The sequence below is a fragment of the Mustelus asterias genome, chromosome 30 (assembly GCF_964213995.1).
Source record: "Mustelus asterias chromosome 30, sMusAst1.hap1.1, whole genome shotgun sequence".
NCBI lineage: Eukaryota > Metazoa > Chordata > Chondrichthyes > Carcharhiniformes > Triakidae > Mustelus > Mustelus asterias.
In genome coordinates, this window is record NC_135830.1 from 2,456,499 (window position 1) to 2,471,016 (window position 14,518).

At 46.2% G+C, this 14,518-nt stretch overlaps 1 protein-coding gene across 1 annotated transcript in view; it reads left to right on the forward strand.

The window, feature by feature from the left end:
* The window catches only part of LOC144480700 (uncharacterized), a 54,751-nt gene extending 47,927 nt beyond the window's left edge, over positions 1-6,824 (forward strand). Inside the window, exon 6 of the mRNA XM_078200294.1 lies at positions 5,704-6,824. Within this exon, the coding sequence (XP_078056420.1) occupies positions 5,704-6,697 (994 nt within the window). The 3' untranslated portion in view covers positions 6,698-6,824. The remainder of the gene's footprint in view (positions 1-5,703) is intronic.
* The last annotated feature ends 7,694 nt before the right edge of the window (positions 6,825-14,518 follow it).

Sequence of the window (14,518 nt, forward strand, 5' to 3'; positions counted from 1 at the left end):
TGGTAGTGGAAGGGTCTTTTTCCGGCTGGAGGCCTGTGACTAGTGGTGTTCCGCAGGGCTCTGTATTGGGACCTCTGCTGTTTGTGATTTATATAAATGATCTGGAAGAAGGAGTAACTGGGGTGATCAGTAAGTTTGCGGACGACACAAAACTGGCAGGACTTGCAGATAGTGAGGAACATTGTCAGAGGCTACAGAAGGATATAGATAGGCTGGAAATTTGGGCAAGGAAATGGCAGATGGAGTTCAATCCTGATCAATGCGAAGTGATGCATTTTGGTGGGAATAATGTAGGGAGGAGCTACACGATAAATGGAAGAACCATAAAGGGTGTAGAGACGCAGAGGGACCTGGGTGTGCAAGTCCACAGATCTTTGAAGGTGACGTCACAGGTGGAGAAGGTGGTGAAGAAGGCATATGGCATGCTTGCCTTTATAGGACGGGGCATAGAGTATAAAAGTTGGGGTCTGATGTTGCAGATGTATAGAACGTTGGTTCGGCCGCATTTGGAATACTGCGTCCAGTTCTGGTCGCCACACTACCAGAAGGACGTGGAGGCTTTGGAGAGAGTACAGAGGAGGTTTACCAGGATGTTGCCTGGTATGGAGGGGCTTGGTTATGAGGAGAGATTGGGGAAACTGGGATTGTTCTCCTTGGAAAGACGGAGGATGAGGGGAGACTTAATAGAGGTGTATAAAATTATGAAAGGCATAGATAGGGTGAACGGTGGGAAGCTTTTCCCCGGGTCGGTGGTGACGTTCACGAGGGGTCATAGGTTCAAGGTGAAGGGGGGGAGGTTTAACACAGATATCAGAAGGACATATTTCACACAGAGGGTCGTGGGGGCCTGGAATGTGTTGCCGGGCAAGGTGGTGGAGGCGGACACACTGGGAACGTTTAAGACTTATCTAGACAGCTATATGAACGGAGTGGGAATGGAGGGATACAAAAGAGTGGTCTAGTTTGGACCAGGGAGCGGCGCGGGCTAATTGTTCCTGGTGTCTCGTTTCAAGGCTTCATTCTACGATCATCTTGCTGGTGCCAGTACAGAGTGAGACTGCGGATAGTTGGGAACCTGTCTCGGGGGCAGGGAATTCATATGGTGTTCGTGGAAGTGGAAATGACTAGGGTTGGGAAGCATTTTCCGATCGGGGCCATTGTGATCTCCTGGACTCGTTTCGATCGCCTCAGGGGGTCGGAGAGGAATTTCCCAGATTTTTTTTTCCCCATATTGGCCCTGGGGTTTTTCACTCTGGGTTTTCGCCTCTCCCTGGAGATCACATGGTCTGGAATGGGGGGGTGGGGGTAAGTTAATAGGTTGTAATGAACAAAGCATCGTAGCTGTGAGGGACAGCTCGGTGGATAGGATATTGGTATGTAGATAGGCTGGAAAATTGGGCGGGGATCCTGGATTCAGGATTCAATCCTGGACCGGGGAGCGGCGCGGGCTTGGAGGGCCGAAGGGCCTGTTCCTGTGCTGTATTGTTCTTTGTTCTTTGTTCTTGTTCTAACTCCAGCTCCAGTTCCCTAACACGGTTTTGGAGGAGCTGCAGATGGGTGCACTTCCCACAGGTGTAATCAGTAGGGACACTGTCGTCGTCCCTCACCTCAAACATAGTGCAAGAGGAACATTGCACTGCCTGCACACCCATCCCCTCGAGATACCTTGCCAGTACCAGGTAGAAAGTGCAAAAATGAATTCAACTCACCCCTGCTCGCCCTTTCTGCCTAAGCCCTGTGAGCCAAAGTCTTATAGCTCACACTCTGCTTCCCACACACTCAAGCCCTGTGAGCCAAAGTCTTATAGCTCACACTCTGCTTCCCACACACTCAAGCCCTGTGAGCCAAAGTCTTATAGCTCACACTCTGCTTCCCACACACTCCACTGCCCGCTCCCGATGCTGCCCGCTGTATACTGCAGCCTACCTTTTCTACTTCACGTGCTTAAAAAACCCTTCCCAGACTCCTTTGCTGCCCACTTCTAGTTTTCACTTTAAACTTGAAAAACTGCTGTTAAAGTAAAGGCCAAAAAAATACACACACTAGCTGACTAATTAAATAAATAAACAATTCAATTAATCCAATTAATCTCTTACCAGCACTGCTGCTTTTCAATCACCCCTCTCAGCTTGCTCCAGTGAATCAAAGAGGTGGAATGTCTTGTGAAAAGGAAGAGGGAAGCTGATGTAGGGATGAGGAAACAAGGTTCAGATGGCTCGATTGAGGGTTACAAGTTAGCAAGGAATGAGCTGAAAAAGGGGCTGAGGAGAGCTAGGAGGGGACATGAGAAGTCCTTGGCGGGTCGGATCAAGGAAAACCCCAAGGCTTTTTACTCTTATGTGAGGAATAAAAGAATGACCAGGGTGAGGTTAGGGCCGGTCAAGGACAGTGGTGGGAACTTGTGTATGGAATCAGTAGAGATAGGCGAGGTGATGAATGAATACTTTTCTTCAGTGTTCACCAAGGAGAGGGGCCATGTTTTTCAGGAAGAGAAGGTGTTACAGGCTAATAGGCTGGAGGAAATAGATGTTCGGAGGGAGGATGTATTGGCAGTTTTGAATAAACTGAAGGTCGAAAAGTCCCCTGGGCCTGATGAAATGTATCCTAGGATTCTTTGGGAGGCGAGGGATGAGATTGCAGAGCCTTTGGCTTTGATCTTTGGGTCCTCGCTGTCCACGGGGATGGTGCCAGAGGACTGGAGAGTGGCAAATGTTGTTCCTCTGTTTAAGAAAGGGCATAGAAATGACCCTGGTAATTATAGACCGGTTAGTCTGACTTCGGTGGTTGGTAAATTGATGGAAAAGGTCCTTAGGAATGGGATTTACGACCATTTAGAAAGATGCGGATTAATCCGGGATAGTCAGCACGGATTTGTGAAGGGCAAATCGTGCCTCACAAATTTGATAGAATTTTTTGAGGAGGTAACTAGGTGTGTTGATGAAGGTAGGGCGGTTGATGTCATATACATGGATTTTAGTAAGGCGTTTGATAAGGTCCCCCATGGTCGGCTTATGATGAAAGTAAGGAGGTGTGGGATAGAGGGAAAGTTGGCCGATTGGATAGGTAACTGGCTATCTGATCGAAGACAGAGGGTGGTGGTGGATGGAAAATTTTCGGACTGGAGGCAGGTTGCTAGCGGAGTGCCGCAGGGATCGGTGCTTGGTCCTCTGCTCTTTGTGATTTTTATTAATGACTTAGAGGAGGGGGCTGAAGGGTGGATCAGTAAATTTGCTGATGACACCAAGATTGGTGGAGTAGTGGATGAGGTGGAGGGGTGTTGTAGGCTGCAAAGAGACATAGATAGGATGCAAAGCTGGGCTGAAAAATGGCAAATGGAGTTTAACCCTGATAAATGTGAGGTGATTCATTTTGGTCGGACAAATTTAAATGTGGATTACAGGGTCAAAGGTAGGGTTCTGAAGACTGTGGAGGAACAGAGAGATCTTGGGGTCCATATCCACAGATCTCTAAAGGTTGCCACTCAAGTGGATAGAGCTGTGAAGAAGGCATATAGTGTGTTAGCTTTTATTAACAGGGGGTTGGAGTTTAAGAGCCGTGGGGTTATGCTGCAACTGTACAGGACCTTGGTGAGACCGCATTTGGAATATTGCGTGCAGTTCTGGTCACCTCACTATAAGAAGGATGTGGAAGCGCTGGAGAGAGTGCAGAGGAGATTTACCAGGATGCTGCCTGGTTTGGAGTGTCGGTCTTATGAGGAAAGGTTGAGGGAGCTGGGGCTGTTCTCTCTGGAGCGGAGGAGATTGAGGGGAGACTTAATAGAGGTTTATAAAATGATGAAGGGGATAGATCGAGTGAACGTTCAAAGACTATTTCCTCGGGTGGATGGAGCTATTACAAGGGGGCATAACTATAGGGTTCATGGTGGGAGATATAGGAAGGATATCAGAGGTAGGTTCTTCACGCAGAGAGTGGTTGGGGTGTGGAATGGACTGCCTGCAGTGATAGTGGAGTCAGACACTTTAGGAACATTTAAGCGGTTATTGGATAGGCACATGGAGCACACCAGGATGGTAGGGAGTGGGATAGCTTGATCTTGGTTTCAGATGAAGGTCGGCACAACATCGTGGGCCGAAGGGCCTGTTCTGTGCTGTACTGTTCTATGTTCTATGAATCAGAAACTCGTGGCCCCCGCGTTTGCAGTGAACAGACCGGCAATGACCCGGGGGAGCGGTTGTGTAGCAGAACGCATGCGCGCTCGTCCTGCTCCAGGCAGCGTGAGGAGAGAAAGTTGTGAATTTTTATCCTGGACTCACACTGATGGCTTTTGGACACAAAACTCAAACCAAGATAAATGTTTGTCTCTTCTCAATTTCTATCCTGGACTAACAGTGCTGTATTTTTTGCAGGATATCAGAATCAGCATTTGAAGGGAGAAAGCTGAAACCAAACATCAGATCAAAACCTGACAAAGTCACTCGATTCATCAGAACCTGAATGTAAGTGTATCTGTAGAAAAACAGTGAAAAACTTTGTGTGACTGGAAATAGGGAAGAGGGATTCGAAAAGAAGGATGAAAATTTTTCAATGGAGTTGTTGTTTACTTTGGAGCTTGTGTCGGTCAGTGAGGACAGAGTAATGGGTGAGTGAATGGGACTCAGTGCAGAGGACAGGGATTTAGATACGCTCCAGTTTATCACAAATTGAATGTGGGAAGCCAGCTGATCAAGTCTAGAGGAAAGAAATAAATTAATGAAAGTTTAAGAAACATCCTGTCTTGGATGTTTTTTTACTCTTTCTTTCCTGTCACTGATCAAAATTAAGGAGCTCCATCCCAAACAGCACTGTAATTGTCCCTACACTGCAAAGACCGCAAAGGTTGAAGAAAGCAGCTGACGACCACCTTCTTGAGGTCACTTAGTAATGGGCAAAACACTGGCTCAGGCACCGACACCTGCATAGCCTAAATTTATTAACAAATAAATATTTCACCATGCTTCTAAACAATCTAGTTCAGACTCAGAGTTACCAGGGAGAGGAATGGTGTCAGTGTGCATGGGATGGAGTCTGTAGCGGGAACTGGAGACACCGTCTTCAGTCTCTCCAGAAATTCAGTGGAGGAAATTTCTGTTTATCCAGCACTGGTGGTCAAGCCAGTTGGAACAATGTGTGACTTGGAGATGAGGTTGTTCACATTCACAGATGACCCTGATCTTTCTAGATAGTGGAGGTAGATGGTTTGGGAGATTCTCTCTAGATGACTTTTTTCCCCGCCTCTATTCATCTTTTCACCACCCCCACCATCCTCCCCACGTCCACTGCTCACATCGAAGACCAAGTCTTTTGGACTCAGACTATTTGGCAGGTTCCTTTCCCTGCAGGACATTGGTGAAACAGTTGGGTTTTTACAACAGTGCTCGTGGTCATTGTTTCCTACTGCTAACTCCACAAATATCAGATTCATTCAGGTCAATTTCACAACCTGTCGTTGTGTTTTTAGTCTGATAGGTGTATGCATTCCCACATGGGTCACTATTCATTTGCTTCTATTAGCTGTGGAATTACCAATTATTCAAGTAAGGAACCATTACTCATTTAATGAGCCATTCACAGTTTCACTGTTGTGTTTCTGTGTTTCATCCCGACTCCATGTTTTCTGTTTTATATCAATTTCACAGGGAATTGGAAGAGGAGGATTTGTAGTCAGGAAACTGAAATCAAACATCACATCAGGATCTGACACTTTCTCCGTTTATCGCAACCTGAATGTCATAATATTCTGAACATGGAAGGAAAAAGCACCGTTCACAATGGTGAAACACCGGACATGTGTTCTTTGTGTGTACAAGGCTTCAGCCAATCATCTGATCTGTCAGAACATAAATGCAGCCATAATGAGGGGAAACCATGGAAACGTGACGATTGCGGGATGTTATACAATTACTCATCAGTGCTGGAAATTCATCAACAATGTCACACTGGAGAGCGATCATTCAGCTGCCTGCAGTGTGGGAAGGAATTCACAAGGTCATGTGACCTTATGAGACACCAGCGAGTTCACACAGGGGAGAAACCTTTCATCTGCTCCGAGTGTGGAAAGGGATTCAGTCAGTCATCGGACCTGCTGACACACCAACGGGTTCACACTGGAGAGAGACCATTCAACTGCTCCCAGTGTGGGAAGAGATTCAATCAATCATGTGACTTGCTGAGACACCAGCGAGTTCACACTGGGGAGAGACCATTCAGCTGCTCTGAGTGTGGGAAGCGATTCACTCAGTCATCAGATCTGCGGACACACCAGAAAGGCCACACTGGGGAGAGACCGTTCACCTGCTCCGAGTGTGGGAAGGGATTCACTCGGCCATCTGACCTGAGGGCACACCAGCGAGTTCACACTGGAGAGAGACCGTTCAACTGCTCTCTGTGTGGGAAGGGATTCACTCAGTCATGTGACTTGCTTAGACACCAGCGAGTTCACACTGGGAAGAGACCATTTCTGTGCTCCGAGTGTGGGAAGAGATTCACTCAGTCCTCGGACCTCCTGACACACCAACGAGTTCACACTGGGGAGAGACCGTTCATCTGCTCACAGTGTGGGATGGGATGCACTACCTCATCCAACTTGCGGACACACCAGCGTGTTCACACTGGGGAGAGACCATTCATCTGCTCAAAGTGTGGGATGGGATGCACTACCTCATCCAACTTGCGCACACATCAGCAAGTTCACAAGTAACTACAATGATATGATGTTAATCACATCTAAAACTGAACCATGTTTGTTGGGATATTTCCCGACTGGTGCTAATAATCTCTCGTATAAATGTAGCTGTTAATATGCTGAAATCAATGGGATATATATTTTTTAATTTGTTCATGGGTTGTGGGCATTGTTTGCTGGGTCAGCAATTCTTGATCAACCCTGCGGGCAGTCAACCACTTTGTTGTTGATTCAGAGTCACAGGTAGGCCAGATCAAGGTGACAGATTTCCTTCCCTGAGGGAGATTAGTGAATCGGGTGGGTTTTACATCAATGGTTATCATGAATCTTTTGTGCTGATATGTGGTATTGATATATTTTATGTTTAAGGGGCCTGTGTTAAGTTTCAGCTTTTTTCTACTGGTGTCAGAGTGTCTGGAAAACATATGGGTGGCACGGTAGCACAGTGGTTCGCACTGCTGCTTCACAGCTCCAGGGACCTGAGTTCGATTCCCGGCTTGGGTCACTGTCGGTGTGGAGTTTGCACATTCTCCTCGTGTTTGCGTGGGTTTCCTCCGGGTGCTCCTGTTTCCTCGCAAAGTCCAAAGATGTGCGAGTTAGGCTGATTGGCCATGCTAAAATTGCCCCTTAGTGTCCTGGGATGCGTAGATTAGAGGGACTAGCGGGTAAAATATGTAGGGATATGGGGGTAAGGCCTGGGTGGGATTGTGGTCGGTGCAGACTCGATGGGCCGAATGGCCTCTTTCTGCACCGTAGGGTTTCTATGATTCTATACAACTGAGATGCTGAACAGCAGGATAATTATACATTTTAGCCATGCAGTGTTTATTTAGGAAAGGCCTCTTATTTATAAATGAAGATCTTTCCTGTTTTATTTGCTTAATGGAATAGCAGCTGGGATTTTTTTTGAAGAAATGGGAGGAATGAGGTTTACAGCAGAGAAACAAGTTTCAGTTTCGAGTTCAGTTGCTAACTGGAGCTGTTTAAAGTCTGCTCCTCTCTCTGACAGCTTCAAGACTTTCAACTGTTTATAGTAAGTACGCCTGGGCTTAATAACTTTTTAATGTGGCATTTAAGTCAAGAGGAAGAATGTTGCTAACTTGGAAGTTGTTTCTTTTCACTTTTAAAGATTGTTCAACTGTACAGAGTTAAATTGCTGCATTTTATTAGATTTATGTTTAACTTGTGTTATGAATAAAGATTGTTTTCATTAAAAAGATTCTTAATGTGTCAGTGAAATTATTACTGGAGCTAAGCATTTCCTCACCTTTACGCAAAAATGAAAATATGTTGGGGTCTATTCTGCTTCATAATGTATCTTGGGGTTCTGTTCTGGGGCATGAACATTTTTAGTTCCAGGATTTGTACACAGGTCCAGTGATAATACAACCACACCACTGCCTCCCCTCTTCCCTCATTCTTGACAAATCATAGGTTAATTCACTATTTCCAAAACCCTGGCAAACAAGGGCTTACAATATCTTTTGTAAGTAAAATAAAGGTTTTGAGAAGCAATTTTAGTTGACTGGTTATCCATGTTTTGATTATCATTTCACTTTTCAAGCCTAATTCTTCAAGGAAATTGTGAGAAGTCTGTTCAATTGTTAAAGTTAAGCTTTCTCCACTCACTACTAATTACTTCTAATTACCGTTAGTTGACACGTTGCCAAACACAATTTCAGAGTGAGAAAATGTTCAATAATTCAATCTTATTGTTGCATATTAAGTGAATACAGTATCTTGCGTGTTACATTTCCCCTTCCCCAACAGTTCTGCACACAACCAAACCCGGCAGCCTTGATTGCCTCTGGGTGGCACAGTGGTTAGCACTGCTGCCTCACAGTGCCTGGGATCCGGTTTCGCTTCTGGCCTTGGATCACTGTCTGTATAGAGTTTGCATATTCTCCCTGTGTCTGTGTGGTTTTCCTCTGGGTGTTCCGGTTTCCTCCCACAGACCAAAGATGTGCGGGTTAGGTTGATTGTCCATGATAAATTGCTCCTTAGTGTTAGGGGGACTAGGAGGGTAAATATGTTGGGTTACGGGGATAGAACCTGAGTAGGATTGTTGTCAGTGCAGACTCGATGGGCCAAATGGCCTATACTGTAGGTTCTATACCTCTCACTTACTCCCATTTCCAGCTCTGACGTTTCAGATAGCTTCTCTCAAATCTGCACGTTCCGGCTGTTTGCTGTTGATTTGTGTCAGATTATTAAAGGCACCACCTCCATTAATAACATTTGTTCAAAATTAAGGGGCGGCACGGTAGCACAGTGGTTAGCACTGCTGCTTCACAGCTCCAGGGACCTGGGTTCGATTCCCAGCTTGGGTCACTGTCTGTGTGGAGTTTGCACATTCTCTTCGTGTCTGCGTGGGTTTCCTCCGGTGCTCCGGTTTCCTCCCACAGTCCAAAGATGTGCGGGTTAGGTTGATTGGCCATGTTAAAATTGCCCTTAGTGTCCTGGGATGCATAGGTTAGAGGGATTAGTGGGTAAATATGTCGGGATATGGGGGTAGGGTCTGGGTGGGATTGTGGTCGGTGCAGACTCGATGGGCCGAATGGCCTTTCTCTGTGCTGTAGGGTTTCTAAGATTCTAAGATTCAAATACACATTTCAGATGGGGAAACAAAGCCATCAATGATTCCTCTTCCCCGTCTCCATAGTGAGTGAGCTGGACAAGCAGCAGGATTTTATCCATGCTCTCCACCCACTGCCAGCAGAAAGCAGTGAGTGTCGCTTTAATCAGCGGGTTACTGCCCATCCCTGGGACGCAAGATACTCCAGCCCGGGTCAAACCTTCCAATACACCAAGCACAGGCTCAGAAAAATGCAGGTAGATTATAGCCCACGAAGTAAACCTCCAAACAGCATTTACACAGCATCCGAGTGAGTGGAACTCTGAGCTTTTTCCCTTGCGTTCAGCTCCTGTGACTCATGGGACTGGGTAAATTCAGGGAGAAGTTTTCTTGCCACTTAGCCTGAGATTTGGACTCAGGTCTGGGAGATATTTGTCTCAGTGTAAACTGTAAAATTTGATCCATTAACACCCAGATTTTATCATGTTTCAACAATTTGATCATTTTGCAGCTTATCATAATCCCTCTCTTTCTGTCTTTGGATTTGTTCTTGACCTGTTGCTCATGTGACATTCCTAACTCTAACTGGAATCGACAAATCTCATTCCACTGATTCTGATAGAGCTGGTTTCGATCAGGAATTAATTTAAGTTTGTGATCAGGAACTGTGTGACAATGAATGCTGATGGGGACAAAACAGAGAAGGCAAACACCCCTGGATGGTCTCGAACCACCAACTCTCTACTTAATAGGCGAATGTGCTAATAAACTGCACCACATATACTTGTGAGTAAATAGCTCATGAGATATCCCAGACCAGGGGTCAGTGAGTTAAAGATTCAGATTGCCGCTGCCGGAATCAACATTCCACCGTATTAAAGAAGGGAAAGGTGCCTTGATTGTGTCCGCTCAGTCGGACAGTTCACCTTCATTCTCCTCTGATTCAGTTCCCAAAGAGTTTCTAAAGATTCACAAAGTTGGAAATGGTTTTTTTTTGCATGGTTCCTTCTCCATTTCCTCACCTGTCAACTGACAGTTTCCCGAACCTCCTCTTAATCCTCCGCCTTGCACCATGTGCAGGAATGAGAGAATTCAGTTTTGTGGAGAGATTATTGAGACTGGGATTGTTCTCTTTTGAGCAAAGAAGGTTAAATGGATATTTCATGGAGCTGTTCAATATTATGGGGATATATTGTCAGCAACCTGAAACATTCATTCTGTTTCCCCCTTCAGAGAAGCTGTTTGACCTGCTGAGTGTTTCCAACATTTTCTGTTTGCAGCATCCAGCTTTTGGGTCACAGCGGTTCGGTTTTCTCTGACTTATCGTCCCCTGTTTAAAGGTGATGTGGAGATGCCAGCGTTGGACTGGGGTAGGCACATAAGAAGTCTCACAACACCAGGTAAAAGTCCAACAGGTTTATTTGGTAGCACAAGCTTTTGGAGCGCTGCTCCTTCATCAGGTGAGTCTTAAAGGTGAAGAAGGAGTTTTTAAAGAACAAGACAACAACTGTTCCCTGTTCAACATGAAACTAAATTCTGAGGCTAAGGAAATTTGGCATGTCTGCTCCGACTCTCAACAACTTTTACAGATGCACCATATGCATTTTTTCTGGATGTATCACAGCTTAGTCTGTCGCCTGCTCTGTCCAAGACTGCAAAAAATGATAAAGAGTCATGTACAAAGCCCAGTCCACCACGCAAACCAGCCTGCCATCCATTTACTCTGTCTACACTTGCCGCTGCCTCAAAAAACAGCCAGCATAATCAAGAACACCACACACCCCACACATTCCCTTCCTCCTTCTTCCTTTGGGAAAAAGATACAAAAGTCTGATGTCATGTTCCAACCAACTCAAAAACAGCTTCTTTTCTGCTGCCAGCAGACTTTTGAATGGACTTGCTTCACATTAACTTGATCTTTCTCTACATCCTAGCTCTGACTTTCACACAACATTCTGCACTCTCTCCTTTCCTTCTCTGTGAACGGTATGCTGCCGGTATAGCACGCAAAAAACAATACTTCTCACTGTATGCTAATGTATGTGAAAATAATAAAACAAATCAAATCAAAAAAATCAAATCACTGTTAATTCATCCTCAGTAACAATTTGAAACACAAAGTTTGCAGTGGGGATTGAAGCGGGGACTTTCTCCTGTAAATTGCGGTGATAATGAGTGTCCTGGGGAAATGAGTGTGAATCCCCCAGCCCCGGACAGAGGGGAACTGACCATCCATCTCCAGCTCTAATTCGCAAACACAAAATACTGCCAATAATCAGCAAGAGTTTTAACAACACCAGGTTAAAGTCCAACAGGTTTATTTGGTAGCAAATACCATTAGCTTTCGGAGCGCTGCTCCTTCATCAGATGGAGTGGATATCTGCTCTCAAACAGGGCACAGAGAGACAGAAATCAAGTTACAGAATACTGATTAGAATGCAAATCCCTACAACCAACCAGATCTTAAAGATACAGCCAATGTGAGTGGAGGGAGCATTAAGCACAGGTTAAAGAGATGTGTATTGTCTCCAGACAGGACAGCCAGCAAGTCCAGGAGGTAAGCTGTGGGGGTTACTGATAATGTGACATAAATCCAACATCCCGGTTTAGGCCATCCTCGTGTGCGGAACTTGGCTATCAGTTTCTGCTCAGCGACTCTGCGCTGTCGTGTGTCGTGAAGGCCGCCTTGGAGAACGCTTACCTGAAGATCAGAGGCTGAATGCCCGTGACCGCTGAAGTGCTCCCCCACAGGAAGAGAACAGTCTTGCCTGGTGATTGTCGAGCGGTGTTCATTCATCTGTTGTCATAGCGTCTGCATGGTTTCCCCAATGTACCATGCCTCGGGACATCCTTTCCTGCAGCGTATCGGTCGACAATGTTGGCCCAGTTGCAATGGAGTAGGTACCGTGTATCTGGTAGATGGTGTTCTCACGTGAGATGGTGGCATCCGTGTTGATGGTCCGGCACGTCTTACAGAGGTTGCTGTCGCAGGTTTGTGTGGTGTCGTGGTCACTGTTCTCCTGAAGGCTGGGTAGTTTGCTGCGGACAATGGTCTGTTTGAGGTTGCGCGGTTGTTTGAAGGCAAGAAGTGGGGGTGTGGGGATGGCCTTGGCGAGATGTTCATCTTCATCAATGAAACGTTGAAGGCTCCGGAGGAGATGCCGTAGCTTCTCCGCTCCGGGGAATACTGGACGACGAAGGGTACTCTGTCCACCGTGTCCCATGTTTGTCTTCTGAGGAGGTCGGTGCAGGTTTTCGCTGTGGCGTGTCGGAACTTTTGATCGATGAGTCGAGCGCCATATCCTGTTCTTATGAGGGCATCTTTCAGCGTCTGGAAGTGTCTGTTGCGATCCTCCTCGTTCACAGTGATGATAAAACATTCAGGTGCTCTCACTGTGGGTCTGGGTTCAGGACATCTAACGTCACTGTACATCAACGCATTCACACTGGGGAGAAGCCATTCACCCGCTCGCAGTGTGGAAAGGGATTCACTGAGTCATACACCTTGCTAAAACATAAGCGAGTTCACACTGGCGAGAGACCTTTTCAGTTCCCAGACAGTGGGAAACGCTTTATAAGTTCCAGTAAACTGAAATCCCATCAACGTGTTCACATTGGTGAGCGATCTTTTAAATGTCCAGACTGTGGGAAGTGCTTTAAAAGTTCCAGGGATTTGTTGTCTCATCAGCATGTTCATTCTGGTGAGAGACCATTCAGATGCTCCAACTGTGGGACTGGATTCAAGACATTATCTAATCTCACTAAATGTCAGCACATTCGCATTGAGGAGAAACCATTCACCTGCTCATCCACTCTGCTGAGACACCAGTGAGATCACAACAACAAGAGACCTTTTAAAGTTGAAATCAACCATGATTGAATGGTGGAGTGGACTCGATGGGCCGAATGGCCTTACTTCCGCTCCTATGTCTTAAATGCCCAGACTGTGGGAAATGTTTTAAAAGTTCCAGGAAACTGACGACCCATCACTGTGTTCACACTGATCAAAAACCGTTCAGCAGCCCTCATTGTGGTCTGGATTCAGGACATCATTTCACCTCACTCGACACCAGCGAGTTCACACTGGGGACAGGCCAGGCACCTGCTCCGTGTGTGGGAAGAGATTCACTGAATCATCTGCTGTGCTGAAACATCAACTCATTCACACTGACAAGAGTCCTTTTCAGTGTACAGACTGCGGGAAGTGCTATAAAAGTTCCAGAGCGCTGATGTCCCATCAACAAGTTCACACATTTGAGACCTTGTAAATGCCCAGATTGGGAAGTGTTATAAAAGTTCCAAAGCACTTATGTTCCACCAATATGTTCACACTGACGAGAGACCATTCAGGTGCTCTCACTGTGGGACTGGCTTCAAGACATCTTCCAACCTCACTGTACAGCAGCACATTCACGCTGGGGTGAGGCTGTATTTCTGCACCGACGTTGGGAAGGGTCACCTTGACCTGTTGACACACCAGCAATTCACAATGGGGAGAGGCCGTTCACCTGCTCTGAGCGTAAAAAAGGGATTCACTACCTCATCCCACCTGCTGAGACACCAGCGAGTTGCATGGTCGCACAGTGGTTAGCACTGCTGCTTCACAGCTCCAGGGACCTGGATTCGATTCCCGGCTTGGGTCATTGTCTGTGTGGAGTTTGCACATTCTCCTCGTGTCTGTGTGGGTTTCCTCCGGGTGCTCCGGTTTCCTCCCACAGTCCAAAGATGTGCGGGTTCGGTTGATTGGCCGTGCTAAAAATTGCCCTTAGTCTCCGGAGATGCGTAGGTTAGAGGGATTAGTGGGTATATATGTAGGGATAGGGGGGTAGGGCCTGGGTGGGTTTGTGGTCGGTGCAGACTCGATGGGCCAAATGGCCTCTTTCTGTACTGTAGGGTTTCTATGATTTCACACTGGGGAGAGACCATTCACCTGTCTAAGTGTGGGGAGGGATTCACAAAGTCATCTGACCAGCTGATCACCAGCAACTATAATGATTGGATTTCGCTGGCAATCAAATCCAGAATTAACATTGAACATTAGACACTATTTCTACTGATATTAGTAAGCTCCAACCCAGTTAAATGTATTAATATTCTGGAGAAAAGTCAAATAAATCAGCTTTGTATTCAACACACTCGGCATCGAGTCTTTTTATTATCTGTAACACTGTTAGCTCTTTTTGAAGGTCGCTCCCCTGTCTCCTCCATCCGCACTTCCAGAAACAAGTGTGAGGAGCTCATGGAGTTTCTTTGTCACTGAG